This window comes from Podarcis raffonei, chromosome 1, assembly GCF_027172205.1.
Source record: "Podarcis raffonei isolate rPodRaf1 chromosome 1, rPodRaf1.pri, whole genome shotgun sequence".
Taxonomy (NCBI): Eukaryota; Metazoa; Chordata; class Lepidosauria; order Squamata; family Lacertidae; genus Podarcis; species Podarcis raffonei.
Genome location: NC_070602.1, coordinates 127,814,376 through 127,841,997, shown reverse-complemented (window position 1 = coordinate 127,841,997; position 27,622 = coordinate 127,814,376). Strand labels below are relative to the sequence as shown.

The 27,622-nt window shown below is 45.7% G+C and overlaps 1 protein-coding gene across 1 annotated transcript; it reads right to left on the bottom strand.

Annotated features, from left to right (window-relative positions):
• Nucleotides 1-13,576: 13,576 nt before the first annotated feature.
• YBEY (ybeY metalloendoribonuclease) lies at nt 13,577-22,525 on the bottom strand. The gene is made up of 5 exons (XM_053361871.1): nt 22,429-22,525; nt 18,740-19,027; nt 17,135-17,266; nt 14,989-15,057; nt 13,577-13,710 (listed from the first exon to the last, which is right to left on the bottom strand). The coding sequence occupies exons 2-5, from the start codon at nt 18,947-18,949 to the stop codon at nt 13,624-13,626; spliced, it is 498 nt and encodes a 165-aa protein (XP_053217846.1). The 5' UTR covers nt 18,950-19,027; nt 22,429-22,525; the 3' UTR covers nt 13,577-13,623.
• Nucleotides 22,526-27,622: the final 5,097 nt, after the last annotated feature.

Below are 27,622 nucleotides of genomic sequence, written 5' to 3'. Positions count from 1 at the left end.
CATACATACATCATAGGAGGTGGTCTATAGCAGAAATCCTGTCTGCCAGGATACCTGATAATGGTCACTGGTTGCATTACCTGGGCAGCCTGGGCATTCTTTTGTGATGGTTAATATTCTAGTTCTTGAATCCAGGTCACAGGCTCACCCTAGTCTTACACAAATACCCCTTAAGACAGGATTTTTAAGCAAAAAGAATGGGAAAGTTTTCCCCATTTGCCTCCCTTACTGCAGAGGAATATTTGGGGTCATTAGGAGAGTCAAAACGCTTCAGGATTGCTCTCCTGTACTCTCTCAGACACATGGTTTATATAGTTAGATATGTGTGCATTTATGAATATTCTATATTTGAGACCTTAAAATTCTTATAACACAGTGTTTTGGAAGGAAACAATCTCACACTCCAATAAAAAAGCCATACTGGAAGCTGCCTAGCAACTGGTACATAGTCAGGAAGGTAGTGCTGCCCATTCATGGGTAGGAAAGGAAATCATCATCATCTTCATCATAACTTAGGGACACAAAGGAAGACATAAACTGAGGGTGCAGCAGAAAAGGAAAGCCCAAGAGAAACTAAAGCACAGAAAGATATTAAAAATAAAAGTAAAAGTACACAGTTATTTGGGGTGTGGGTGAGGAGTAGAGTTTTATATTATTGTTGGCATCTGTCTGTCTCAAGAGACATTGGAATACACTTCCGAGGATAAAATCAAATTGCTGTGGTACCAGCACCAAAGTGACCTCCCGGGGGGCAAGACTGGGAAGTGTGGGTGGAGGTTCTGGGCTGCAGAGCCCTTTAACAGGGGCCTGGAGATATCACACCTGCGGGAAGGAAAGAGGGTGATGCACCACTTCGCCCCCTCCCAAAAATAGACTCCGGGATTCAACCTGTTATGTACTGAGTTGAATAGGATCCAAACTGCAGCAGTCTGATTGGTCCTAGAACAAAAGGATTCAGAATGCAGCAGTCTGATTGGTCCTAGAACAATGCAGCAGTATGATTGGTTGGCAGGAACCACCCAATCATGCTCCAGATAGAAGTGAATCCACAACCTGATTGGCTTACAGTAGAATTCCGGAATTAGCCAATCATGTGCAGCCCATTGTGTAAATAATGTATATAAAGCAGGTACTTTGAGGGGACTTTCATTCATTCCTCCTCACCACTATGAGCTGAATAAAGAGCATGAAATCACTTCGCGACTCTGAGTATATTTCACAACCCAAAGTTGTGGTGATTGATATGAGGAAGGCAAAACCCCTAAAGGGGCCCCATTTGTTTGCATGCGGATTCCTTCCCAGCCCCGAATACAGAGACCAATTACACCACAGCAAGGTCTTACAAACCCAGTATCCACAGACCTGGTGGCTGGGCTGAACTGTTGCCAGCTTGGTCAGATTGCAGCAGCCGACCTTGAACTGCAGCAGCAGAGCAGACCTTGCTCCCTCTGGTCTGCTCCTGAAGTCCTGAAGCCCACTGTGGAGGTCAGGAGTGGTGAATTTAAAGGAGGGGTTTTTGGTGGGCTGCAGTCCCCCACAGCCGGCGCCAAGGAGCCGGGCCAGGCTGCAACCATTGTCCACCCTTAATTCTGCCCCCCCCATGTTATTCTGCAGCCTCCCCACAGCCCAAGCGTCCAGTTAGAGGGAAGCTGCCCAAGTTCAGACCACTGATCAATCGATCTCAGTACTGACTACACAGGTTGGCAGCATCTCTCCAGGGTTTCAGGAAGGGGACCTTCCCAGCCCCCACCTGGAGATGCCATGGGGCAGGGCCGAAACTAGGCTTTCTGTCACCGGGGTCAAAGACCCAGTTTGGGACCCCCCATGCGTGTTTGTGTATGTGTGTACACACACACACATGTGTCAAAGTCACATGATTGCAACCTCAAAAGCAGCTGCCAGCCCAGTAGCTCCCTGCAGAAACCAACAGCCGATTACCCCATGGAAAACCCTGATTGTGGAAAGAGGATAATCTGGACTCTCAGTTGGGGTCTCAAAATGCAACCCATCACCCTCCCCCCCCCCGCTATGATGTTCTATGAACATTAAATGCTAGCCCTCCCCCCCCCCCATTCTCCTATGGAGAGAGCAGTGGGGAGCGTATGCCAAAAGACTGTTTCCCTACCAAGTTGCATCACACCGATCTGGGCAGCATCTGACCCAGGCGGCAGCAGCAGCGGCAGCAGCCTTGCATGGAGGAAGGAGCCCTCTGCCATGGCATTGGGGTGAGGGGACGAAAGGGCCTTAGCCACATGGGGAAAGAGTGGCCAAGTTGCTTGGTAGCAAGCCTTGGTTAAATGGGGGTGGGGGGAATCTGTGGCCCTCAAGAGGCTGCTGGAGTCCAGATCCCAGCACCCCAGCTAGCAGGCCCAATGGTCAGGATGATGGGAGTCAAATCAGCAAATCATCACCATCATCTTGGGGCACTTCGCAGCATGAGAATACAAGATAAAAAACATGAAATACACAAGAAGAACAAGAACAAAACAAACCAATACCCTGCCCCCCGCCTGTGCCCATTCAACTTGTCTTAAATTTAACCTAGCAAAAGCAGCATTTGACGCCACAGTGCATCACTCTGAGGAAGGAATGTGTATTTTGAGGAAAGGCAGCCAGGTTAACTGGCCCAGCAGAAGCACTGGCAGCCATTTTGCTGCAGCGACAAACACTGTTTATAGTTTAACCGTGAAACTTTTTTTGCCTTTGTAGCAGAGCAAGAGGAACACTTGTGGGCCCATATGGGCCCTGGCTTTCTCTATGGGGCAGACAGGGAGCAGATGTGTGTGTGTGTGGGGGTAGTATTATATGACCAATTTAGGATGTGACTAGTAACGTGCTAATTTCTAAATTTTAGAAGCAGCAAATCAAAATTCAAGATTCTGCAGAATACAAACCAAGATTTGGATTCTGGATTATTGATTCTGGCTGGTGTCTAATTTCTAACTGTAGCACTAAATTTTGGGTCTCATCAAATTTTATTAATCCGGACCACTGATGATAGTGCTTATGAACTCCTGAATAGTCTTTTATAATTTCCTATATTCAATCAGTTTATTGCTGTTCTCCATATAGAATCATAGAATTGGAAGAGACCACAAGGGCCATCGAGTCCAACCCCCTGCCAAGCAGGAAACACCATCAGAGCACTCCTGACATATGGTTGTCAAGCCTCTGCTTAAAGACCTCCAAAGAAGGAGACTCCACCACACTCCTTGGCAGCAAATTCCACTGTCGAACAGCTCTTACTGTCAGGAAGTTCTTCCTAATGTTTAGGTGGAATCTTCTTTCTTGTAGTTTGGATCCATTGCTCTGTGTCCACTTCTCTGGAGCAGCAGAAAACAACCTTTCTCCCTCCTCTATGTGACATCCTTTTATATATTTGAACATGGCTATCATATCACCCCTTAACCTCCTCTTCTCCAGGCTAAACATGCCCAGCTCCCTTAGCCGTTCCTCATAAGGCATCGTTTCCAGGCCTTTGACCATTTTGGTTGCCCTCCTCTGGACACGTTCCAGTTTGTCAGTGTCCTTCTTGAACTGTGGTGCCCAGAACTGGACACAGTACTCCAGGGTGAGGTCTGACCAGAGCAGAATACAGTGGCACTATTACTTCCCTTGATCTAGATGCTATACTCCTATTGATGCAGTCCAGAATTGCATTGGCTTTTTTAGCTGCCGCGTCACACTGTTGGCTCATGTCAAGTTTGTGGTCAACCAAGACTCCTAGATCCTTTTCACATGTAGTGCTCTCAAGCCAGGTGTCACCCATCTTGTATTTGTGCCTCTCATTTTTTTTGCCCAAGTGCAATACTTTACATTTCTCCCTGTTAAAATTCATCTTGTTTGTTTTGGCCCAGTTCTCTAATCTGTCAAGGTCGTTTTGAAGTGTGATCCTGTCCTCTGGGGTGTTAGCCACCCCTCCCAGTTTGGTGTCATCTGCAAATTTGATCAGGATGCCCTTGAGTCCATCATCCAAGTCGTTGATAAAGATGTTGAATAAGACCGGGCCCAAGACAGAACCCTGTGGCACCCCACTAGTCACTCTTCTCCAGGATGAAGAGGAACCATTGATGAGCACCCTTTGGGTTCGGTCAGTCAGCCAGTTACAAATCCACTGAGTGGTAGCATAGTCAAGACCGCATTTTACCAGCTTCTTTACAAGAATATCATGGGGCAGCTTGTCAAATGCCTTGCTGAAATCAAGGTAGGCTACATCCACTGCGTTCCCTTCATCTACCAGGGTTGTAATTCTGTCAAAAAACGAGATCAGGTTAGTCTGACATGACTTATTTTTCAGAAATCCATGCTGACTATTGGTGATCACAGCATTCCTTTCTAGGTGCTCACAGACTGTTTGCTTAATGATCTGCTCCAGAATCTTCCCTGGTATTGATGTCAGACTGACTGGGCGGTAATTATTTGGGTCCTCCCTTTCCCCCTTTTTGAAAATAGGGACAACATTTGCCCTCCTCCAGTCTGCCGGGACCTCGCCTGTTCTCCAGGAATTCTCAAAACTGGCATGGCCAGTTGGTGGCGCTCACTTGAGAGTGACAAGAAACTGACCCTTTGGCATCATTGGCCCAGTGCTATGGAATCCCCTGCCAACTGAGATCCAGAAGGCACCTTCTGTGCCAACTTTTAAACACCTGCTAGCACTACATAGTTAGCTGGGAACAAAAGACGGATTTCTGCCCAACTGCTTCCTAATTTCAACAGCCTTAGATTCAGGGACAAGCAAGCGTCCCATGACTAGAGGCATCATATGGTGTGCACACTCATTTATTTCATCCCACGTCTCAGCTCAAAGAGGTTTGAGAAAACTCTACAAAGCATTTAAGCAGTGAATCCATCCCAATGATCTGCCCACATCCCGCTTGCTCAAAAGCCCCTGCTGACATGAATGGATTACTTACGCAAGCAGCTTAATGTCGGAGCAGCAACCTTGCGCAAGTTCACTGCTCTGATGGGACACCGCCCGCCCACGGTGACCACTGATGCAATGAGCAGCAGGATGGCCATTTCAAAAAGGTCACTGTAACTGTGTCTCTAAGAGACACTAGCAGAGACAAATGCTTATCTCACGGTGTGAAAAGCTTTACTCAACCGACTGCATCTCAAGCTGCGGCAAGTCCAGCAAGAGCTTCTGACCACATCAGACAGACAGAAACTTAAATAGTCCCTATGACTATGGAGAACCAAACTTCTCCTCAACTTCCTTTCCCTTCTTAGTTAGTGATCTTGTTGCTTTCTTCTTTCTTACAACCTGTATTTTAAACTTTGTTCCTGAGTCAAAATGCTGAGTTGGTTTGAAAATGCAAGAGAGAACAAACACATGTGGATCTCCTCTGCCTGCAATTTTAGATCTTCTGAAGGCTAAAGGAGATGCGCTCCAAATATGATGCTGCCACTGGTGGCCTATTGGCACCACTTTTAAGTGTGCCTGAATTCAGCTGTCAGGGAGAAAAAAGCCACTGCTTTGTAGTTTTGGAAAAGCCCACAGAGGCAGCATCAGCCAAAAGCCACAAGTGCATTTAAAAGCACTTTGGAATACCCCCCCTGCATCAGATAATGTGCATGGCCCCTCCCAGAAGTTATGCTGTTCCCGCCTTCAGGTGTTATCACATTCCCTTTCCCTGGGTGGGAACCTGGCTCACACTGTTCTGCATCCAGGAGTGCCAACTAGAATAAAATACTGTGGGGGCCCAGGTAAGCCCCACCCTGCATAATCAATCACATGATGCAGTGCACACACATGATTTCAATGGGAATGCCCATAAACTTTGTGGGGGTCCAGCCCCCTCAAATATTTCATTGTGAGGGCCAAAGCCCCACAGCCCCTAGAGCTGGCTCGTATGTCTGCATCTAAGCTTGGAAACAACCCCAAAAGGTATCCTTCTAGCCTGCTCCAACACTTCCATTCACACACACAGAGCTCTGCAGTGAAACTGACAAGACTGAGGAAAGCCTGATCAGAAAACAGAGAGGAAGACTTCGAGAGAAACTGGCATCAGGGAAATCCATATTGTTTCCCCTAAACTTGCCAGTTTCAGTAGAAAGCAGAAAAGGTGTAGGTGGAGAAACTGGTGAAAACTGACAAGGTTTTCCTACATTAGTTTGTTGGGGGAGGAAAAGACGAAAAAGAGAGAAAGATTGGGGTGGGGGGCACTGCCACTCTTTTCAGAAGGGATCCAATCACACACCAGCGAATTCAGGTTGCACAATTATAGTCTATTGGGAGGTCTTGCTCAACAAACCCACTTCCATTAAAATGGGAGTTTTGTGGTAAGGAAATTGATGGACGGAAATGCACTGGCAAGTGTGAGGCAACGCTTGCTTTGACGCAACTTCATCCAACCTTCCCAAATAAGCAAACCAGAATGAATGTTCATGAAATAACTTCCCTTGTCTAACATCCCTGCAAACAAATCAGGACGAATGCTCCACAAACAGTTCCTCTGGAAGTGTTCTATACGTATGGAGATAAATGAAAGAGAAAGGAAGCAGGAAGTTGTTCTCATGCATACACCCCTGCAAAAATGGCGGGAAGCGGAATTGTGCTTCAGTTACTTCCACTCACAAGGTGCACAATGACAGTATAAGAACATTTAAAAATGCATTGTTGCCTTTCACACCAATGGCAGAAGAAACACTCAACTGTGCTTTTAGGGCGTCAGTTACAGATTGCAGACCCAGCCAAGGCTGTCATGTGTAGTTCAGCCCCAACTGGCATGCTTGAAAGTTGACCGCCGTAGCAGCTCATCAGCTGGTCCATTTCTCCTCCTTCCTTGCATTCCAGGAGGGACGCAAGAGGGGAAAATGGGGAGGAGCAGGCATTGAAAGGGTGAAAAGAAAATCCAAGTAATTTAATGTGATGTGGCTATGCTTATGATTTAGTCCAAGTAATTTAAGGTGCTGATGATTTATGGTGCCGGGGGCCTTCTCTGTGGCTACAATCCCAGGCTCCACAAGTCCGGGCCAAGAGAGATCTGGCTAGCCCCACTTCTAGTTACCTTCAGCCAGCAAGATTTTACTTAATCAGATTTTCGGTGGAAACAGTTAACCAAGATTAAACTGGAAAATAAAAGAGTGTGGCATTTGGATGAGGGTGCTGTGTAGATGTTGCACGAAACTTGTGCTGGCAGCCCCAAGTCCACAATGAAGTGCCCTGTGGAACGACCCTCCGGCAGGCCTGGCAGGCACAGCTGCTGAAATCCTTTCTCCATGCAGCTCCCAAAAGGTTCAGAATGTCTGATCCTCCCTTTTCTCTACTTTTGGCCCATTAGCCAACATGCAATAAACAAACAAACAAACAAACAAACAAACAAACATTGCAACAGGATGCTTTTACTCTGATGTTTTACCTGTCTCTTATGGCTGTTTTCAACACACTTTGTTGTATTCCATTGCTGGACTCCAACCCTCAGCACCCTTAGCTAGCAGGACCAGTGGTCAGGGCTGATGGGAGCTGTAGTCCAGCAATAGCCAGGGACCCCACTGTGTCCCTGCTCCCCACCTGCCTCCTCACTTTGCCTAATGGTATAGGTCTGGCCATGAGGATGGCGGTTCCTAAGAGGAGCTCAAGAGGAGGCAAGCAAGGACGACTTCTGAGCTTCGCCTCTTTCACTTAACATAAGTGGCAGCCCTGCCACCCCAGACCCGGTGTGGGAGTGTGGTGGTGTGTAGGGACCTTTGATGATAGCTTTACACGATGCATTAGTGCTACATGTAACTTGGAGAGTGGAGTATTCCTGTAACATAAAGAGCTGGACTGTAGGTACTTAGCACTCGTTGTTGTTGTTGTTTAGTCGTTTAGTCGTGTCCGACTCTTCGTGACCCCATGGACCAGAGCACGCCAGGCACCTCTGTCCTCCACTGCCTCCCGCAGTTTGGTCAAACTCATGCTGGTAACCTTGAAAACACTATCCAACCATCTCGTCCTCTGTCGCCCCCTTCTCCTTGTGCCCTCCATCTTTCCCAGCATCAGTGTCTTCTCCAGGGAGTCTTCTCTTCTCATGAGGTGGCCAAAGTACTGGAGCCTCAGCTTCACGATCTGTCCTTCCAGTGAGCACTCAGGGCTGATTTCCTTAAGAATGGATGCATTTGATCTTCTTGCAGTCCATGGGACTCTCAAGAGTCTTCTCCAGCACCATAATTCAAAAGCATCAATTCTTCGGCGATCAGCCTTCTTTATGGTCCAGCTCTCACTTCCATACATCACTACTGGGAAAACCATGGCTTTAACTATACGGACCTTTGTTGGCAAGGTGACGTCTCTACTTCTCAAGATGCTGTCTAGGCTTGTCATTGCCCTTCTCCCAAGAAGCAGGCATCTTTTAATTTCGTGGCTGCTGTCACCATCTGCAGTGATCATGGAGCCCAAGAAAGTAAAATCTCTCACTGCCTCCATTTCTTCCCCTTCTATTTGAGGAGGTGATGGGACCAGTGGCCATGAGCTTCGTTTTTTTGATGTTGAGCCTCAGACCATATTTTGCGCTCTCCTCTTTCACCCTCATTAAAAGGTTCTTTAATTCCTCCTCACTTTCTGCCATCAAGGTTGTGTCATCTGCATATCTGAGGTTGTTGATATTTCTTCCGGCAATCTTAATTCCAGCTTGGGATTCATCTTCTCTGAGTTCTTCAAGCCCCTTCGCCACGGCAAGGCAGTGATCCATGAAGGGGTAGCACTCGTTAGGAGCAGATAAATCTTTAAAGCAAGATAGAGTTACAAAGACTTGCTGATCATATATATATATATATATATATATATATATATATATATATATATATATAATCCTCATCTGGTTTGTGATCCCTGGAAGGATGGTGGTTTTCAGCTGTTTTCATTTAAATAATAAGGAAATGCAGTTCAAAAGGATCAGCTCTCTCATCTCAAAGGGGTTTTATGCATTTAATTTCCTTTGGAGAACAGGCCCCGGAGAGGACTGGGGAAAAGAGAGGCACTAAATGTGAGCCAGCCCAGCCAATCAGAAGGTGCAACTTTTAGACGTTAAAGGTTTCCAACAGAAGCAAAAAGGAGGAAGACCTTCAGGCCAGGCCAGTGTCTTCCATATGTCAACATCCTTGAAGGTTTGGGCTTAACCTCCTGAGACTACCCTGAACAAACAGCTGATAGTTTAACCTGTTCAGTTGATTGTTATCACTTCAGACTGGAGACAGGGAATTTTATTATTATACATTGCATTTCTTAATACAGCTCTGCCCAAAGGACTTTCAAAGCAATATATAGCATACCAACCAACAATAATGGCATTGGAAAAAATGAACCAGGGCACAAATGAATTTTTTAATGCCTCCGTGCACAGAGAAATCTAGCACATTGTGGTAAGAGTTGTAGCTTACCCTTCTTGACACACGGGTTTTCTATGTGCCGGGTTCAGTGCATTCAATCCTGCCATCTCCCATTGCAGTAGAGGCTAGAAACTTGTTTACCATGCAATGAGCTACTTGCTGAGAGACGAACGCCCAGGCACCCAGATGGCCTCATCCGTTCTGCTTAGCAGGGGGGAGCCATGGTGATAGTACTTGTTGCATCCAGTATAAATACAGACCTTCTGTAGGCCAGGCTGTTTGTTCCTCTCCCATACAAATACCCCCTGTAAGTTGTCAGTTTGAGTTTGCCACTGATTTCTTTTTGTGGGTTTTGTTTCTCCAGGTCCATTCAGGAAGGTGGCCAGCGGGTAACACGCTTCTGCCTCACCCAAGAGCAGCAACAGAGGAACTCTTCTCCAGAGAAACTCAGGGCATGTACTCTGTATGATTCTCCATCGCCAGCTCAAAAACGAGACCAAACGTGATCACCATCCTCTTGGGGAGAAGAGAGCCCAGCTGAGATCTAGGATGGAGAATCCAGACTTTCCACCATTACTCTGGGAAGAACTGCAGACATAAGCGAGGCAGTGACTCAAAGCAGGCCCAGACTGCTTTTGCTTGTAACAAGCTGATCTCAAAATGTATATCTAGAACTCTTTCGATGAGCTAATTTATTTTTGAATTTGCAGGTTTTAAGAATAATTGTTTTATTTTCAATAGCTTTCTGCTTCCTGGGAGGTTCTTTCCACCTGCTCCCCTCCAGCTAGGACCCAAAACAACAGGAGTGACTTAAATCCTCTTGAGGTGATCTCCTGTCACCCTCCTTCAACAAGGACTTGAGCTCTAAAAGCCTCACTCCCTCCTCTCCCAATGGGGTTATGGTTATTCCGCTGCCAGAAAAAACATATTCTGTACATGCTCAGGAGCATTACACTTTTGGTGGTGCTAGTTTATGATTCAAGGCTAAATCCTGCCCCTAAAAAGCAGGACCTGCCCTGGCCTGGTGAGACCCACCTTCTTCCATTGAGGTCAGCTTGCCCCTTCTAGTGATCCCACAATGGCCCATTCTGGCCCAAGTCTCATTGGGATAAGCACACCTTGCTATTGCCTAACACATAGATTTGCTCTGCCCTCTGCTTGATCCCCTTTCCGTCCTAAGCTCTGCACCATGACCTCCCTCGCCTAGAAGCTCCACACCTGAACCTGTAAGATCACTTCTCCTTCACTCTTGTTCCTCTATGGCAGGCTTCCTCCAACTTGGGCCTCCAGATGCTTTTGACCTACAACTCCCATCATCCCTAGCTAGCAGGACCAGTGGTCAGGGATGATGGGAATGGTAGTCTCCAAACAGCTGTGGGAGAGGCAGCAGACTGACGCAAGTCCCACGCTGCTGTCTCAGGCCGCATGGAACCTGCAGGCGCCTAAGCCACCACGTCACTCCTCAAACGCCTGAGCCTTAAGAATGGCACTTTTTGCAACCATCCGAATAAGCTTCCATGTCCAGTTAAGCACACCTCGAGTTACAGCTGGGGGTGGGAGGCAGCAGGGGAACCTTTTGGGGAGCGGAGCCGGTGCACGCCCAGAGTGCCGCCTGGGATTTGTCACCCCTCTTAGTGGTGGCACCCGGGGCGTGGCACCCCTACCGCACCCCCGTCGCTACGCCCCTGCCAAGAAGCATTTCTTCTAGAATCCAGAAGAGCTGGATGTTGATTGAAAAAGCTGACAATTCCTCCTATTCGATCGGCAAGTCCTAGGCGCTGAGGCTTTTATCCACAGCGCCACCCGCGTCATAATATTTCACACTAAATATGTATGGAGTCCATGTTTCGTTCAGTTTGGCGGAGAATTGTTCATCTGCAATGCCCTTTAAATGTTTTGGTTTTAGATTCTGAAAAATGATTTTTAAAGATTTTTGAGTGTTCAACATTTTACAGCAGATTTTCAATTGTAATTTGTTTTCTGTACTGTTTAAACCAGATCAAAATGTAAGTCTATAGGTAGAGATTTTAAGTATTTATTGCTACAATTTAGTTGACAAATTGATGTTACTGTAAAGCCATACGTTCTATTAAGTCTTGTTTGCTTGAAACACTGGAATATTTTTGGGAAAGGATTTGTGACCTTGCAGGACAATGTCTTCAGAAGCACTGTTGGGTGCTTTCTGCAAAATAAATGCCCTATTGGATCAGTTAAGCCAGAAGACGGATTTAATGACTAATGCGGCCAGAACCCTTGAACAGGTAGTGGGAAATTATATGGAGCCCACCCAGGAACTAAAACAGGAGTGTGCCATGACAGAACAACTGAAAGAAGAGGATGTTGCTGAATCTTGGGCGCCAGAGACGGAGGGAGCAGCGGCCCAGCAGGAACATAAATTTTTGGATTTGACAAATGAACTTGGAAAAAACCAGACTTGGAAAGATAAAGTTTGGTTAGGTTTGGAAATGGGGGGCTGGATAGACCCCCCTATACAGGGAGATTTGGACTTTTCGAGTCTGGCAATGGTCCGTCAGATGTCTGGAGCTGTGGGGGCTCTCAATTTTGGAGGGAATCTGGAACATGTTTTTAAATACCATATGGAGTCTAGTCTGGTCTATGGAAAAGGGGCTGATCTGTTGAAAAGGGTCCAAAACATTACCAAGCTGGAGTTCCCGCGAATGAAAGGAAAATATGAAGAAGAGCTCCGGAAGGGACATGGAAGAGACTTGAGGGCCTCGGATATAAGATTACCAGGTTAATGTGCTAGATTAATAGGTTAAAAAGGACTGACAAAGCCCGGGACCAGGAGGAAGGGATGCTGGATGAAGATTGGATTGTTTTTTTTGTTTTTTTATATATATGTATAAGGATTGTTCTATAAAATTAATAAATGTTAGAAAAATGTTGAAATGAAATTACTTGGCTCTTGTAAAAATGTCTAAAGAATTAGGTAAGAATGTTATGGTTAGGAGAAGTTGGTAAAAATAAGATTTAAGCTTTTAACTTTAAGGTTTCTATATGATAAGATGAAAATAGATTAAGGTAATGTAATGACAGAATATTATGAATTAAGGAAAGGATTTGCTGCGATTATTATTAATCAGGATACAAGAAAAGGGAGGAGGAGGAGGTCAAAGAAAGAAGGTATTGAAAGTGGGGAATTTGAGAATGATTTTATTTTTTATTTTTTTCTGTCTTGTTTTTTCTTTGTGTGTGTGTAATTTTTTTAAAAAAAACAAAACACCTTTTCCCCAATAAATATCATTTTTTAAAAAAAGAAACACTGGAATATTTTTGAAGTGCACATGGCTTGTTGTGTATTTTAAGAGATTCACCTTTTTTAACCCAAGATTCACCAAGATGTACTTTAATTCAGGGCATTATAAAGTTAAACATTTTTGGAACAATCTTCCTATTTAAAACACTGTAATCCTTTTGACAAATAAACTAAATATAATGAAATGCCCATGCTGCTCATGTAATTACTGTTCATGTCTTTTAAAAGGTATATCTTTCAAATATCAAAATTGGGCTCTTGAGCATGTTAATTGTTATACTTTCACTGTTTGGATCTGTGTGAAGTTTTTCATTTGTAAGTTTCCCAAGCTTAGCTGATAAAATGAGGAGAGAATAGCTAGATTTTGTATTCTAGAAGTATACCGTAACCACCAATTCTGTACTTATATAGAACTTACTGCTTCGGGGAGGTGAGATATACAACAAATTGCTCTGTACTTATTTGAACATCATCATCATTAAAGTTGGAAGCTGCTATTTGCTCCAATAGCCCAATTTCTAAGTTCATGCCCTCATCCTGATGGCAGGGCATAACCCAAAGAAAGCTGAGCACATTTGAGATCTGAACAATGCCAGGCAGCTGCAAAAGGATATAATGGGACATGTGTTGTTGCATAAAACAATTTTGCAAACAGTGGGGAGGAGGAAGGCAAGAGGTAAGATGCTCAGAGCGCAACTAAGTTGTCACAGAGGGACATTTGTAGCCTTACCAATGGATCAATAGGATCTGTTTCAAGGAGAGAAATCCAAGATGTCGTTTTAAAAAACTGAAAGATGAAATCGTATTTTCCTGCCTGTTATGGCTCTTAGTAGTAGGACTGGTAGTATAAGGTCTTCCTCGTTTTCTTCATTAAGTGCCTTATTTCCCATTTCAATGAAATCATTATTTTGCAAAACAAGCTGAAGATGCATTTTTACTATATTTCTGTTTGGGGACTTGATAGCAAACCCCACAAATAACGGAAAAAACTGAACTTTCATTTCTTTTATTTCTGAGCCAACATACAAATTTGGCTCCTAGAAGTGGTGTTTGGTCAGTGGTTGCAAATTTGTGTCTGACAATCTGTTTAGCTCCAGAAGAATTTGTGCTTCCTTTTCGTACATCTGAAAAAGAGGTAAGGCAATGGTGATTGCATACATTCCCTTCCAAATAACACAATAATACGTCATCATACGAAATCTGAATCATAGATTAGAATTATAGAGTTGGAAGGGATCCTGACAGTCATCTAGTCCAACTTCCTGCAGTGCAGGAAGCCGGGCTCAAACCACCAACTTTATTGTTAACAGTCAGGTGCACCACAGACTCCCTTTATGAATTTGTCATTTACACTGCATATAGGGTACATAAAATTTATGTTTTCTCACCCAATTAATATGCTCGGGCATCTGTAGATGAATCAAGTTGCTGAATAAAGTATTAATATTTTTATAGGATGGGGGATTGGTTTGGATAATGCCTATGGATCTCAATGAAACTTGTGGTTTTGTATCTACAAAATGGGGGCCTCTGCAGGAAGGAGCCTGCTGAACTGGTCAAAACAGTTTGTCAAGTTGCTGGTCTTGTTTAACACCCTCATCTATGTGACCGAAGAGTCAGCTGTGTTACCATAGAGACAACTGCTTTCCAAGAGCGGATAGGCTGTCCACACACTCTCACCTGCCTGGAGGTGGTATCTTTTTTTAAAGTAGAAGAAAAATAGTTGGGGCTGCTCTGTGTGAGTTTGGCTGAAGCTGGAAGCAGAGGAGATACAGAAGCTTGACTGCCACTGTGTGCGGAATTGAAAACTGGCTTTGGGGTCTTCACCTTGGAAACTTAGTGGGGAGGCAATAGCTGCTGGAATGCTAATGCTAAGAGTCCTTCTATACTATCCTTGGTGTGTGCGTGTGTGTAAATAAAGCCATCCTAAAGACAGAGTAGGGACGCGGGTGGCGCTGTGGGTTAAACCACAGAGCCTAGGACTTGCCGATCGGAAGGTCGGTGGTTCGAATCCCTGTGACAGGGTGCGCTCCCGTTGCTCGGTCCCTGCTCCTGCCAACCTAGCAGTTTGAAAGCACGTCAAGTGCAAGTAGATGAATAGGTACTGCTCCGGCGGGAAAGTAAACGGCATTTCTGTGCGCTGCTCTGGTTCGCCAGAAGCAGCTTAGTCATGCTGGCCACATGACCCGGAAGCTGTACGCCGGCTCCCTCGGCCAATAAAGCGAGATGAGCGCCGCAACCCCAGAGTCGGCCACAACTGGACCTAAGGGTCAGGGGTCCCTTTACCTTTAAAGACAGAGTCTCCGCTGACCTTTGTTCCAAACAATTAAACCCTGAGTCTCTCACTGCTCAGATATTAGGGTGCATGCAGTGAAATTGCTCATCACAAGGAAAACACTCACCTGCTGCCACTCTGCTTCTGTGCTGTGTTTATAGCCAAGTAAGTGGCACATGCCATGAGCAACTGTTACCTGTGCAAGGGGGAAAAATATTTCAGAGTTTCACTTCTGCCCTCCGTGTTCAAGGACCACATTTTATTGGCAAGAAACAAAATAATGAACAGGTGACTTTGCTCATTGTAATTCTCTTCCATGGTTTTAGGGCTAGGCTTTGCTACCAAGTTACTTGGAATTCATTTCATGGAAGTCACTGGGGCTTGTCTCAAGAATAAGAAGGCTTCCTTTAGAAAGCAAAAGATATTTGTTCAGTCTTTTACTGAAATTCAGTTGTGTTTCTTCACTTGTCATGTGTCTTAATTGGAAACCTAGTGGAAGGCAAGGCTACAATATACACACTAAAGAAATGTGTTGCAGAGGAGAGGAACGAGACAACCAGCCAAGATGTTTACTTCTCAGAGATCACCCATCTTATTTATTTATTTATTTATCAATCATTACATTTATATCCCACCTTTGCTGCAAAGAGCTCAAGGTAGCGTACTTCCCCCTTCATTTTTATCCTCACAACTGTTAGGATATTTCCGTTCCACCTTAAAAGGGAGCAGGATGTTTGTGTCACAGCCTGCGTGTTTCCTGTCTCACAGGATGTTTATGTTGTCAGTTGCTTTCGTTTTCTTCTCCTGTTTGCCTGAGCAGACCGAAGCAGACGGTCATGGTTTCTTTGTTCTGACCAACGCTGAATAAACTGTAAATATGCTCTCCTGCTGTGCATCTTTTGCTGTGTGAATTCTGCTGATAGAGTGTGCACAAGCTCAAGAATGTGGCTATCTATTCTTGAGGCTTCGTGTCGCTATTGCTGATACTGCGTGACTACGGGAGATCGATGGATCGTCCGGCAGGAGCTTGGGGGCTCAGATGGACTTTATCTCCCTGGCAGTATCCCAACAACAACAACCCTGTGATAATACTGTGGTACAGAATCAGAGAATGGTAGAGTTGGAAGAGACCCCGGGGGTCATGTAGTCCAACCCCCTGCGGTGCAGGAATCTCAACTAAAGCATCCACGACAGATGGCCTTCCAACCTCTGCTGAAAAACTTGGAAGGAAGGAGAGTCCACCACCTCCAGAGGGAGACCGTTCCACTGTTGAACAGCTGTTACCATCAGAAATTTATTCCTGAAGTTTAGTCGGAATCTCCTTTCTTGTAACTTGAAGCCACTGGTTCAAGTCCTACCCTCCAGAGCAGGAGACAACAAGCTTGCTTTATCTTCCATGTGACTGCCCTTTAGGTATTTGAAGATGGCTATCATATCTCCTCTCAGTCTCCTCTTTTCCAGGCTAAACATACCCAGCTCCTTCAACCATTCCTCATCAGGCTTGGTTTCCAGACCCTTGATCATCTTAGTCTCCCTCCTCTGCACACCTTCCAGCTTGTCAACATCCTTCTTAAATTGTGGTGCCCACAATTGGACACAGTATTCCAGGAGTCCATTTGAGGGTGTGGGTAAGGAAGCAAGCTCTTAGGATTGGAGGCAGGGGTACAGTTGCCCTTGGTGCCCTGACTGATGCATTCCTTTGGTTCTGCAGTCCTAGGGCAACTGTGGCTAGCAGCTGTAGTTGTGCAGAGAGTCTTAGGGAGCAACGTTTTCCTTCCCTTGACATTAAGATCATGAAGTAGCACAATGGCTTAGATGAAACAAAATATGCCTGCAATGTTTTTTTTTTTTTGTGAAAATCTAATACATAATGCTAGAATGAAGTGGGGAAATAAAAGAAGCTTCTTTTTTCTGAATTGAGACCAAGCAAGTTTTAGGGTAACTTGTTAGAACTCTAAAGATAAAAACCAACTTAAGTAGCAGGAAAACCGAATTACCATATTTTTCGCTCTATAAGACGCACCAGACCACAAGACACACCTAGTTTTTGGAGGAGGAAAACAAGAAAAAAAATATTCTGAATCTCAGAAGCCAGAACAGCAAGAGGGATCGCTGTGCAGTGAAAACAGCAATCCCTCTTGCTGTTCTGGCTTCTGGGATAGCTGCGCAGCCTGCATTCGCTCCATAAAACGCACACACATTTCCCCTTACTTTTTAGGAGCGAAAAAGTGAGTCTTATAGAGCAAAAAATACGGTAGTAAACATATACTTACTGTAAGAATACTGTAGAAATCTTCCTTATTCTCCTCACACTCTTGATAGATATGTTCTACTCCAAGAAAAATGTCTCCCAAATTGTATTCACCTTGAGCACAAGGCTGAGGCAGCTCCCCTGCTGTCAGATTCTGTAAAGGGAACAGGCCCAAACTATGATCCAAAAGTTACAGATATATATTTTCAAAGTTCCATAACTTTTTTGAACATTCACAATGGGTATTAATGCAGAGATGGCATATGTTGAAACACAATATTGATTTCTAAGCTCCCTGCGACTAATGGGGCTCGTGTGATTGCCTCTGGGCCAGGAAACAGGAATGGTCTGTTTTTATCTACATTCTTATTGTGTGGGCCAGAAATTATCAGCTTTGCAGCAAGATCCTAACCATGTTTACTCAAAAGTAAACTGATTTTAGTGTGGCTTCTAATTAAATATACTTAGGACTGAAGCACTGTAGGCAAATGTGCTTTATATTTTCTTTGTTGTTCTTACACTGTAAGCTATCCTGAGAGTTCCAAATGGATTCAGGGACAAGATATTAAATTTTGTACATAAATAAATAAGTGTACTTTGGAGCAGATCATGCTGAACACCATGTGATATGGTTGCTTTGCTGCACTCTTACACATACTTATTCCATGGGGTTTATTGAAATAAGAACATTTAGAACAGTGCATTCTTAGCTGTAGAGCAGAATTAGTATCTTACATTGTAGGGTTATTTGGATGAATTGTGGGAAAGTAAAGCTATAAGCATAACAAAGTACTATATGGAAGTACCGTATTTTTGCCCTATAGGGTGCACTGGCCCATAGAACGCACCTCATTTTTTTGGGGGGGGGAATGAATTTAAAAAATGTATTCCCCCCCCCCAGCCAGGGGGCTGGGGAAGCCCAAGCTTCCCCCGACCCCAGCCCCAAGAACAGGCTGCTATCCGCAAGCCTTGCGAGCCCGGCGGCAACTCCCCCTGGGCGTGCAAGGCTTGCGGACACCTGCGCGAAGCATGGGGCGTCCTCCGGAGGGTGCCCCGTGCTTCAGGCTGCTGCCCGCAAGCCTTGTGAGCCTGCGGGAACTCCCGCCGGGCTTGCAAGGCTTTCGGATAGCTTCCTGAAGCCTGGAGAGCGAGAGGGGTCGGGGCGCACCAACCCCTCTCGCTCTCCAGGCTTCAGCGAAAGCCTGCATTCGCCCCATAGGAAGCACACACATTTCCCCTTCATTTTTGGAGGGGGAAAAGTGCGTCCTATAGGGCGAAAAATACAGTACTTTCCAGTGGTGGTTAAAAAGAACGATGATGAATGGACCTGGTAATACAAATGATATACCACTTTATTCTTACAAATGAGCATTGCTTATACAGAAGCAGGCTATTTGTTTTAAAGAAGCCACAGGCCTTCATCTTCTCCAAATTTAAATATTTCTATGCAGTATCTGTGTTGTCCTCAAGTCTTAACAAGTATGATTGGTCCATCAAAGGCCCCCAATTACCCACATGTACTTGAAGCCTTAACACATTTTGTAATATGTCCTATTGTCTTGTTCCTGTTCAAGACAAGCCTCATAAGACTGTTGCTGAACTGGAGAATCGTAAGCAAAATGTTTACCTCATGAAAAGGAAAAGATAACACATCAGTAGGGCTATCCTTCCATCTGTAGTTTCTGTTGAGCAGCTGTATGTGTCTGTTATTAACACAGATAACACCAAGATCAAACTGCTGCACACCCAAAATGCGACGGATTTGTTCTATATTCTTGCGAAGTGGCACTCGCCTGATAGGGATGGCTCTCTGCAGGTTACGTATGAGCAGGCTCATATCTTTAAAAAGTGAAGACGATGCTCTGCAAAGTAGTGCTTTTCCAACATCATTAGACAGCAGTGATAGTTCCAGCAGCTGAAATGGCAGAGATTAGAATCATTGCAGTAGGTTAAGTAACCACAGAACTGTAGAGTTGGAAGGGACTACGAAGGTCATGTAGTGCAACCCCCTGGATTGCAGGAATCGTTTGCCCAACGTGGGGCTCAAACCCACAACCCCAAGATTAAAAGTCTCATGCTCATGAGAGACAAAAGATGAAGAAGTAAAATCAGCAATGATACATTGGGCAAAAGACGTGGGTCATAATATACAATTTGAGTCATGGGAAAAGTTACGGAAAGTGGATTTACGATTTACTGCTTGCTGTTCGTTAAAAGAAAATTGTATGAAAATTATGTACCGATGGTACTTGGTGCCGACTTGCAAAAATGTATTTTAAAATGTCTAATGTACGTTGAAAGTGCAAAGAGAATGAGGGTAAATTTTATCATATGTGGTGGACCTGTAAGTCAGCAAAAGCCTTTTGGGAAATGATTTATAATGAGATAAAAAAAGTTTAAAATAACTTTTGTTAAAAAACCAGAGGCTTTCTTATTAAGTATAACAGGAGAAGAGATTCTGGAAGGGAAAAAGGCCATTTTTATGTATGCAACGACAGTAGCAAGAATGTTATATGCCCAGGTTGGTTGGAAGGAAGAAAGAACCCCATTGAAAGAAGAATGGATATCAAAATTGATGGACTATGCAGAAATGGTGAAATTGACCGGGAAGATCAGACATTAAGAAGATAAAATTTTTAGAAATGAATGGATTAATTTTATAGAATATATGAATGAGCATTGCAAATATTTAAAAACGTCAGGATTGAATTAGCACTTGTAGTATAATTGATAAAGAGTATTGAAAAAGGAGATTTAATAGATTGGATAAAAATATTTAGTTCCAGAAAAGAGAAGAGCTAAATATTTGAAACCGGGGAAAGGTTGGAGGGAAGTCAGGGTTGGAAGAACCCCTAAAAAAAAATAGTGAAATTGTTATGGATGAATGCAATTAAAATTGTATGCAAATAACTTCTAAAATAAAATACTAAAATAAAAATAAGGAGTCTCTTTTCCTGCAGGATCCCATCTAAGATGACATGCAGACTATCCCCCACCCCACCCCAATCTTCTAACACTGTGTTCCAACAGTTGTGATTTTCTAGTCAGTCAATGTTTTGGGGATGTTTTGCTGAATACGTGTTAGTGTGAGTTCCCAGAGCTGTCCTTCAGAATTTAGCTCCCTTTCCATTGTCAATGGAAGTTAAACCTACTAGATGGGTGCACAAGTGCATCTTGTTTCTAATGTGCAAGCATATAGATGCATATTCAGAGACACTAAAACACTATGAAGCATAGCTTGCCAGTTTATATGCTGCAAGCATATTTTGAACTGTGCAACTGCACATGCTGAGAGGATTATGCTTTTCATCACTGAAACGTTGCACAATCCTTGTCCTTTAAATTGGTAAGAGCAGAATATTGCAGAATAAATGGTTGCAACAAGGCACAGCCCTCCCGAGGCAAGCGGTGGCAGGGGACAACTGTTTGGTGCCAAAATAACGGTTGCCTGGGTGCCCGTTTTATCTCAAGAAAGGGACACAAGCAAAGGACGTGCAAAAGGCTGCTCTGGCTGCACCGCCTCAGCCAAGGCCCTTCCACCAACAGCTGCCATATGGGGAAGATCTTCTATAACACGGGTGTCAGACACAAGGCCCGCGGGCCGAATCCGGCCCGCGAGACCTCGTCATGTGGCCCGTGTAGCCTGGTCTATATATATCGGTGAGGGAAGCTTGGGCTGCGGCGCGCGCGCAGGGCGCCTCGGGTCCCTTCTGCGCAGGCACAGACCTTCCCCTCCTCCAGCTACCTAGCCGAGACTTATTTGACACGGCGAGGGCGGGGTTGGATATAGGAGGCTGCCGCCACTGCTCTCAACTTCTTTTCGGGCTCGCCGGGGTGAAATAAGTCCCGGCGGGAGTGCAGCGCGCCTGCGCGAGGTGGAACGCGGAGAAGGGCAGAGCTGGCTTCGCGCGCGTTGGAGAGAGGGAGACTGAGAGCGCGCTTGTGTTTCAGGAGCGCGCCCTGTGAATACTCGGGGCAGTGTGCTTTTGCTTTGCTTTTCTTTATTTCTTTAGGCGCGTTTCCGTGCTGCCCAATGAACAGCATCCTCTGCCTCTGGGGATTCGCAATTCAAAAGCAAATTCGATACGTAAATAACGTCAGGCGCGGCTTCCGCAGGGTGCGTGTTACAAAAATTTATATATGGAAAAAAAGCTGCTAAGGAATTGGTTTATATTGGTTTATATATGGAAAAAAAGCTGATAAGGAATTGGTTTATTTCATGCAATTTTTTCCTCAATGTTATTACAGGGTCCGGCCATCAGTTCCCGCCCTCCTCAAAGGTTTAGGGTAGGTAGCAAAGGGGAAAAAAATCCAAACAAATGCTCGATTAAAATTTGGGGAATGAGAAAAATTAAAACCTGCACATCTTGTGTAACTTAAACACCAAGCCAAACAGGAAACAATTTTTATATTCATATATGTATTCAAATGAAATCAAGGTGTAGTGTTCCATGAGCCAGAAGCTCTGCATTACTTAATCCAGCTGTTAAAGGTGTCATGGGCTTTGAAGACACTCGAACTCGAACCGGCCCTTTGAGGGTGACCAAACTGCTGATGCGGCCCCCGATGAATTTGAATTTGACATCCCTGTTCTATAATATCTAAAACACAGAGAGAGCAACTATAACAACAGACACAAATCAAAAGGGAGCCATTTTATATATTGGTATTGTTCTGTTGCGTGTGTGTGTTTAACTATGTTACAGTGGTACCTCGGGTTAAGTACTTAATTCGTTCTGGAGGTCCATTCTTAACCTGAAACTGTCCTTAACCTGAAGCACCACTTTAGCTAATGGGGCCTCCTGCTGCCGCCACATGATTTGTTCTCATCCTGAAGCAAAGTTCTTAACCCGAGGTACTATTTCTGGGTTAGCGGAGTCTGTAACCTGAAGCACCTGCAAGCTGAAGCGTATGTAACCCGAGGTACCACTGTACTTGTAAGTTGCCGTGGAAAGGTTTGTATCCTGAAAAGTGGGATGTAAGTAATTGCAATAAACGAATGTAGGACCAGTCTGGATATTTGGCCTTGGTGATGATTTGACGTTTTCATCCCCCAAAAGCTTTTGATTTGAGTTTCTACTGAAATGAGGCTGCATTTTAATCTTGTATTTTAATCTTTTTTTATGTTGTATTTTAATCAATTGCTTTTTACCTGGTGTTAGCCGCCCTGAGTTGGCTGGGGAGGGCGGGGTATAAATAAAACTTATTATTACATGTATTATTATTATTATTATTATTATAAATATAACAATAAATATAATTCATCATCATCTTGGAACCGTTTTCTCGAAGGTGCAATAAAGCGACACAGCTTACCCTCCCCCGCCCCGTCGAGGGGAACCTCCGGCTCGCTCCGGATTCCCGGGCAGAAGGGAAGGCGAGCCCCGGCTTCCCCCTCCGGAAGCTCGGGGGACTCTAACTTCCGGTTTGGAGGCGCTTCCGCCATAGAGAAGGCGCAGGGGAAGAGCGCCGCCGACCCTTCCCTGCTCGGCCGAGGCCCGCGCCGCCTCCTCTCTGGCCGGCTGCGCGGGGCTGACAGGGGGCGCTGCTTGCAACACCTTCGGGCGGAGGCTCGCTCGCTCGGGTGCCAGGGCGAAGCGACCCCTCCGATTGCCCCCCTTGCAAGAAGCCCCCCCCCCGCTGCAACTGCCCCCCGTAACCTTAAAGCAGGACCCCCGCCCCCTACCCCGCTTGGATGCCTTTATTACCAATGCCATGTACTGTATTTTAATCTTGTTTTTATGTTGTATTTTAATCAATTGTTTTAATACCTGGTGTTAGCCGCCCTGAGCCCGGTTTTGGCTGGGAAGGGTGGGGTCTAAATAAAACTTATTATTACAGTGCCAGGGCGAAGCGACCCCTCCAATTGCCCCCCCCGGCCTGCAAGTGCCCCCCCCCGTAGCCCTAAAGCAGGACACCCGCCCCCTGCCCCGCTTGGATGTGTTTATTACGGAAAAACGGAGACCCATTACGGAAAAACGTAAAAGGCGGATCTACACGGATCCTCGTGAATTCATATGATTTTTTCATTCAAATTAAATAAAACCACCATGATACTGTAGACCATGTCTTACTCTGTAGAAAGCATCAAAAAAATCACGCATCCACTGTTTCGGGGGGGCGCAGGGGCGCAAAAACATGGTTAAAAAACACGGATCCTCATGGATCCTCATGATTTTTCCACTAGATCAGCCCAAACTCACCATCAGATCAAAGATCATGGCCATGGGCACAGCATCCACCACAAAAATCACGGATCCACGGCTTCCTGGCGAAACCGTGGCTCAAAAACGTGGTTTTGAAGCACGGATCCTCATGGATCTTCACACTTTTTGCATTGGGCCAACCCAAACTCACCGTCAAATCACACATGATGTCCGGAGGCACAGCCTGCACCACAAAAAACACGGATCCACGGCTTCCTGGCCACTCCATGGCCCAAAAACGTGGTTTTCAAGCACGGATCCTCATGGATCCTCACGCTTTTTGCATTGGGACAACCCAAACTCACTGTCAAATCACACATCATGGCCAGGGGCACAGCTTACACCACAAAAAACTCAGATCCACGGCTTCCTGGACATTTCATGGCCCAAAAACGTGGTTTTCAAGCACGGATCCTCATGGATCCTCACGCTTTTTGCATTGGGCCAACCCAAACTCACCGTCAAATCACACATGATTTCCAGGGGCACAGCTTACACCACAAAAAACTCAGATCCACGGCTTCCTGGACACTCCATGGCCCAAAAACGTGGTTTTCAAGCACGGATCCTCATGGATCCTCACGCTTTTTGCATTGGGCCAACCCAAACTCACCGTCAAATCACACATCATTCCCAGGGGCACAGCCTGCACCACAAAAATCACGGATCCACGGCTTCCTGGCCACTCCATGGCTCAAAAATGTGGTTTTCAAGCACGGATCCTCATGGATCCTCACGCTTTTTGCATTGGGCCAACCCAAACTCACCGTCAAATCACACATCATGGCCAGGGGCACAGCATCCACCACAAAAAACTGAGATCCACGGTTATCTGAGAGTGGCATGGCCCAAAAACGTGGTTTTCAAGCACGGATCCTCATGGATCCTCACGCTTTTTGCATTGGGACAACCCAAACTCACTGTCAAATCACACATGATTTGCAGGGGCACAGCCTGCACCACAAAAATCACGGATCCACGGCTTCCTGGCCACTCCATGGCCCAAAAACGTGGTTTTCAAGCACGGATCCTCATGGATCCTCACGCTTTTTGCATTGGGCCAACCCAAACTCACCGTCAAATCACACATCATTCCCAGGGGCACAGCCTGCACCACAAAAATCACGGATCCACGGCTTCCTGGCCACTCCATGGCTCAAAAATGTGGTTTTCAAGCACGGATCCTCATGGATCCTCACGCTTTTTGCATTGGGCCAACCCAAACTCACCGTCAAATCACACATCATGGCCAGGGGCACAGCTTACACCACAAAAAACTCAGATCCACGGCTTCCTGGCCACTCCATGGCCCAAAAATGTGGTTTTCAAGCACGGATCCTCATGGATCCTCACGCTTTTTGCATTGGGCCAACCCAAACTCACCATCAAATCACACATCATGTCCAGGGGCACAGCATCCACCACAAAAAACTGAGATCCACGGTTATCTGAGAGTGGCATGGCCCAAAAACGTGGTTTTCAAGCACGGATCCTCATGGATCCTCACGCTTTTTGCATTGGGCCAACCCAAACTCACTGTCAAATCACACATCATGGCCAGGGGCACAGCTTACACCACAAAAAACTCAGATCCACGGCTTCCTGGCCACTCCATGGCCCAAAAACGTGGTTTTCAAGCACGGATCCTCATGGATCCTCACACCTTTTGCATTGGGCCAACCCAAACTCACTGTCAAATCACACATCATGGCCAGGGGCACAGCTTACACCACAAAAAACTCAGATCCACGGCTTCCTGGCCACTCCATGGCTCAAAAACGTGGTTTTCAAGCACGGATCCTCATGGATCCTCACGCTTTTTGCATTGGGCCAACCCAAACTCACTGTCAAATCACACATCATGGCCAGGGGCACAGCTTACACCACAAAAAACTCAGATCCACGGCTTCCTGGCCACTCCATGGCCCAAAAACGTGGTTTTCAAGCACGGATCCTCATGGATCCTCACACTTTTTGCATTGGGACAACCCAAACTCACTGTCAAATCACACATCATGGCCAGGGGCACAGCTTACACCACAAAAAACTCAGATCCACGGCTTCCTGGCCATATTGTGGCCCAAAAACGTGGTTTTGATGCACGGATCCTCATGGATCCTCACACTTTTTGCATTGGGCCAACCCAAACTCGCTGTCAAATCACACAACATGTCCAGGGGCACAGCCTGCACCACAAAAACTCGGATCCACGGCTTCCTGGCAACACCATAGCCCAAAAACGTGGTTTTGAAGGACGGATCCTCATGCTTTTCACATTGGGCCAACCCAAACTCACCATCAGATCACACATCATGTCCAGGGGCACAGCCTGCACCACAAAAAACTCAGATCCACGACTTCCTGGCAACACCAGGGCCCAAAAACATGGTTTTGAAGGACGGATCCTCATGGATCCTAACGCTTTTTTCATTGGGCCAACCAAAACTCAACGGCAAATCACATATCATAGCCAGGGGCACAGCCTACACAACAAAAAACTCGGATCCACGGTTATCTGGCAACGCCATGGACCAAAAACATGGTTTCGAAGCACGGATCCTCATGGATCCTCATGATTTTTGCACTAGATCAGCCCAAAGTCACCATCAGATCAAACATCATGGCCAGGGGCACAGCATCCACCAGAAAAATAACGGATCCACGGCTTCCTGGCCATACCGTGGCCCAAAAACGTGGTTTTGAAGCATGGATCCTCATGGATCCTCATGATTTTTGCACAAGACCAGCCCAAAGTCACCATCAGATCAAATATCATGGCCAGGGGCACAGCATCCACCACAAAAATCACGGATCCACGGCTTCCTGGCCACACCGTGGCCCAAAAACGTGGTTTTGAAGCACGGATCCTCATGGATCCTCATGCTTTTTGCTTTGGGCCAACCCAAACTCACTGTCAAATCACACATCATGTCCAGGGGCACAGCCTGCACAACAAAAAACTCAGATCCACGGCTTCCTGGCCATATCGTGGACCAAAAAAGGTGGTTTTGAAGCACGGATCCTCATGGATCCTCACGCTTTTTGCACTAGATCAGCCCAAACTCACCATCAAATCACACATCATGGCCAGGGGCACAGCCTGCACCACAAAAATCACGGATCCATGGCTTCCTGGCCACTCCATGGCTCAAAAACATGGTTTTGAAGCACGGATCCTCATGGATCATCACACTTTTTGCTTTGGGGAACCCCAAATTCACCCTTTATTCACATATCTTGTACATAACCACAGATCTGACCACAAACATCATGGATCTACTGCTTCATGGCCCTGGCCAGATGCTACCCTGGATATATTGGCCAATTTTTAGGTGGGTGTGCTGGGATGGAGGAAACGGAGTCGGCTGAATCTCTATCCTTTAAAGATGGGCGTCCAATGGCTGGGCCAGAATAATTTCAGTTTGGTTTGCCAGCTCCCAGCTCTTCATGGGGCGCAATAGTCACCTGTAGCTGCCATCAGGAGTCCCTGTGTGATCCTGGATGCTTCTGTCTCTATGGAGGCATTGGTCACAAATGTAGCCAAACTGGAATTTTCGAATCTATGTCAGGTTAGGCAATCGGTACCGTACCTGTCCCTTTCCAACCTAGCCATGGTGATCCATGCAGTAGTCACCTGCATACAGTGGTACCTCGCAAGACGAATGCCTCGCAAGACGGAAAACTCGGAAGACGAAAGGGTTTTTGGTTTTTTGAGCTGCTTCGCAAGACAATTTTCCCTATGGGCTTGCTTCGCAAGACGGAAACGTCTTGCAAGTTTGTTTCCTTTTTCTTAACACCGTTAATACAGTTGCGACTTGACTTCGAGGAGCAACTCGTAGCACGCGGTGTGGTAGCCTTTTTTGAGGTTTTTGAAGACTTTGGTGATTTTTGAAGCTTTTCCAAAACTTTTCCGACACCGTGCTTCGCAAGACGAAAAAAATCGCAAGACGACAAAACTCGCGGAACAAATTAATTTCATCTTGCGAGGCACCACTCTACTAGACTACTTTAACTTGCTGTACACCTGAGCCGGGGAGTGCAGGGTATAAATGTGATAGAGAGAGAGAGAGAGAGAGAGAGAGAGAGAGAGAGAGATGGATGCAGGGCTACCCTTGAGACTGCTCCAGAAACTCCAAATGGTCTAAAATGCAGATGCATGAGTTCTTACTTGGACTTTGTGGAGAGCCCACATTCAGTTGGTTGTTCATCAGCTGGATTGGCTCCAGGTGGAGTATCAAATCAGGTTCAATGTTTTGGTGCTAATCTTTAAAGCCCTAAACAGTCTGTGACCTTTCTTATCTGTG

What these genes read in the sequence shown, in the direction of transcription:
- YBEY (XM_053361871.1), bottom strand. Translation starts at nt 18,949, where the DNA reads ATGAGCCTGCTCATACGTAACCTGCAGAGAGCCATCCCTATCAGGCGA. An exon ending in TATCTTTTCCTTTTCATGAG is followed by an intron (nt 17,267 to 18,739) that starts GTAAACATTTTG and finishes TTCCCTTTACAG; the next exon opens with AATCTGACAGCAGGGGAGCT. An exon ending in ATTTCTACAGTATTCTTACA is followed by an intron (nt 15,058 to 17,134) that starts GTAAGTATATGT and finishes CCCCTTGCACAG; the next exon opens with GTAACAGTTGCTCATGGCAT.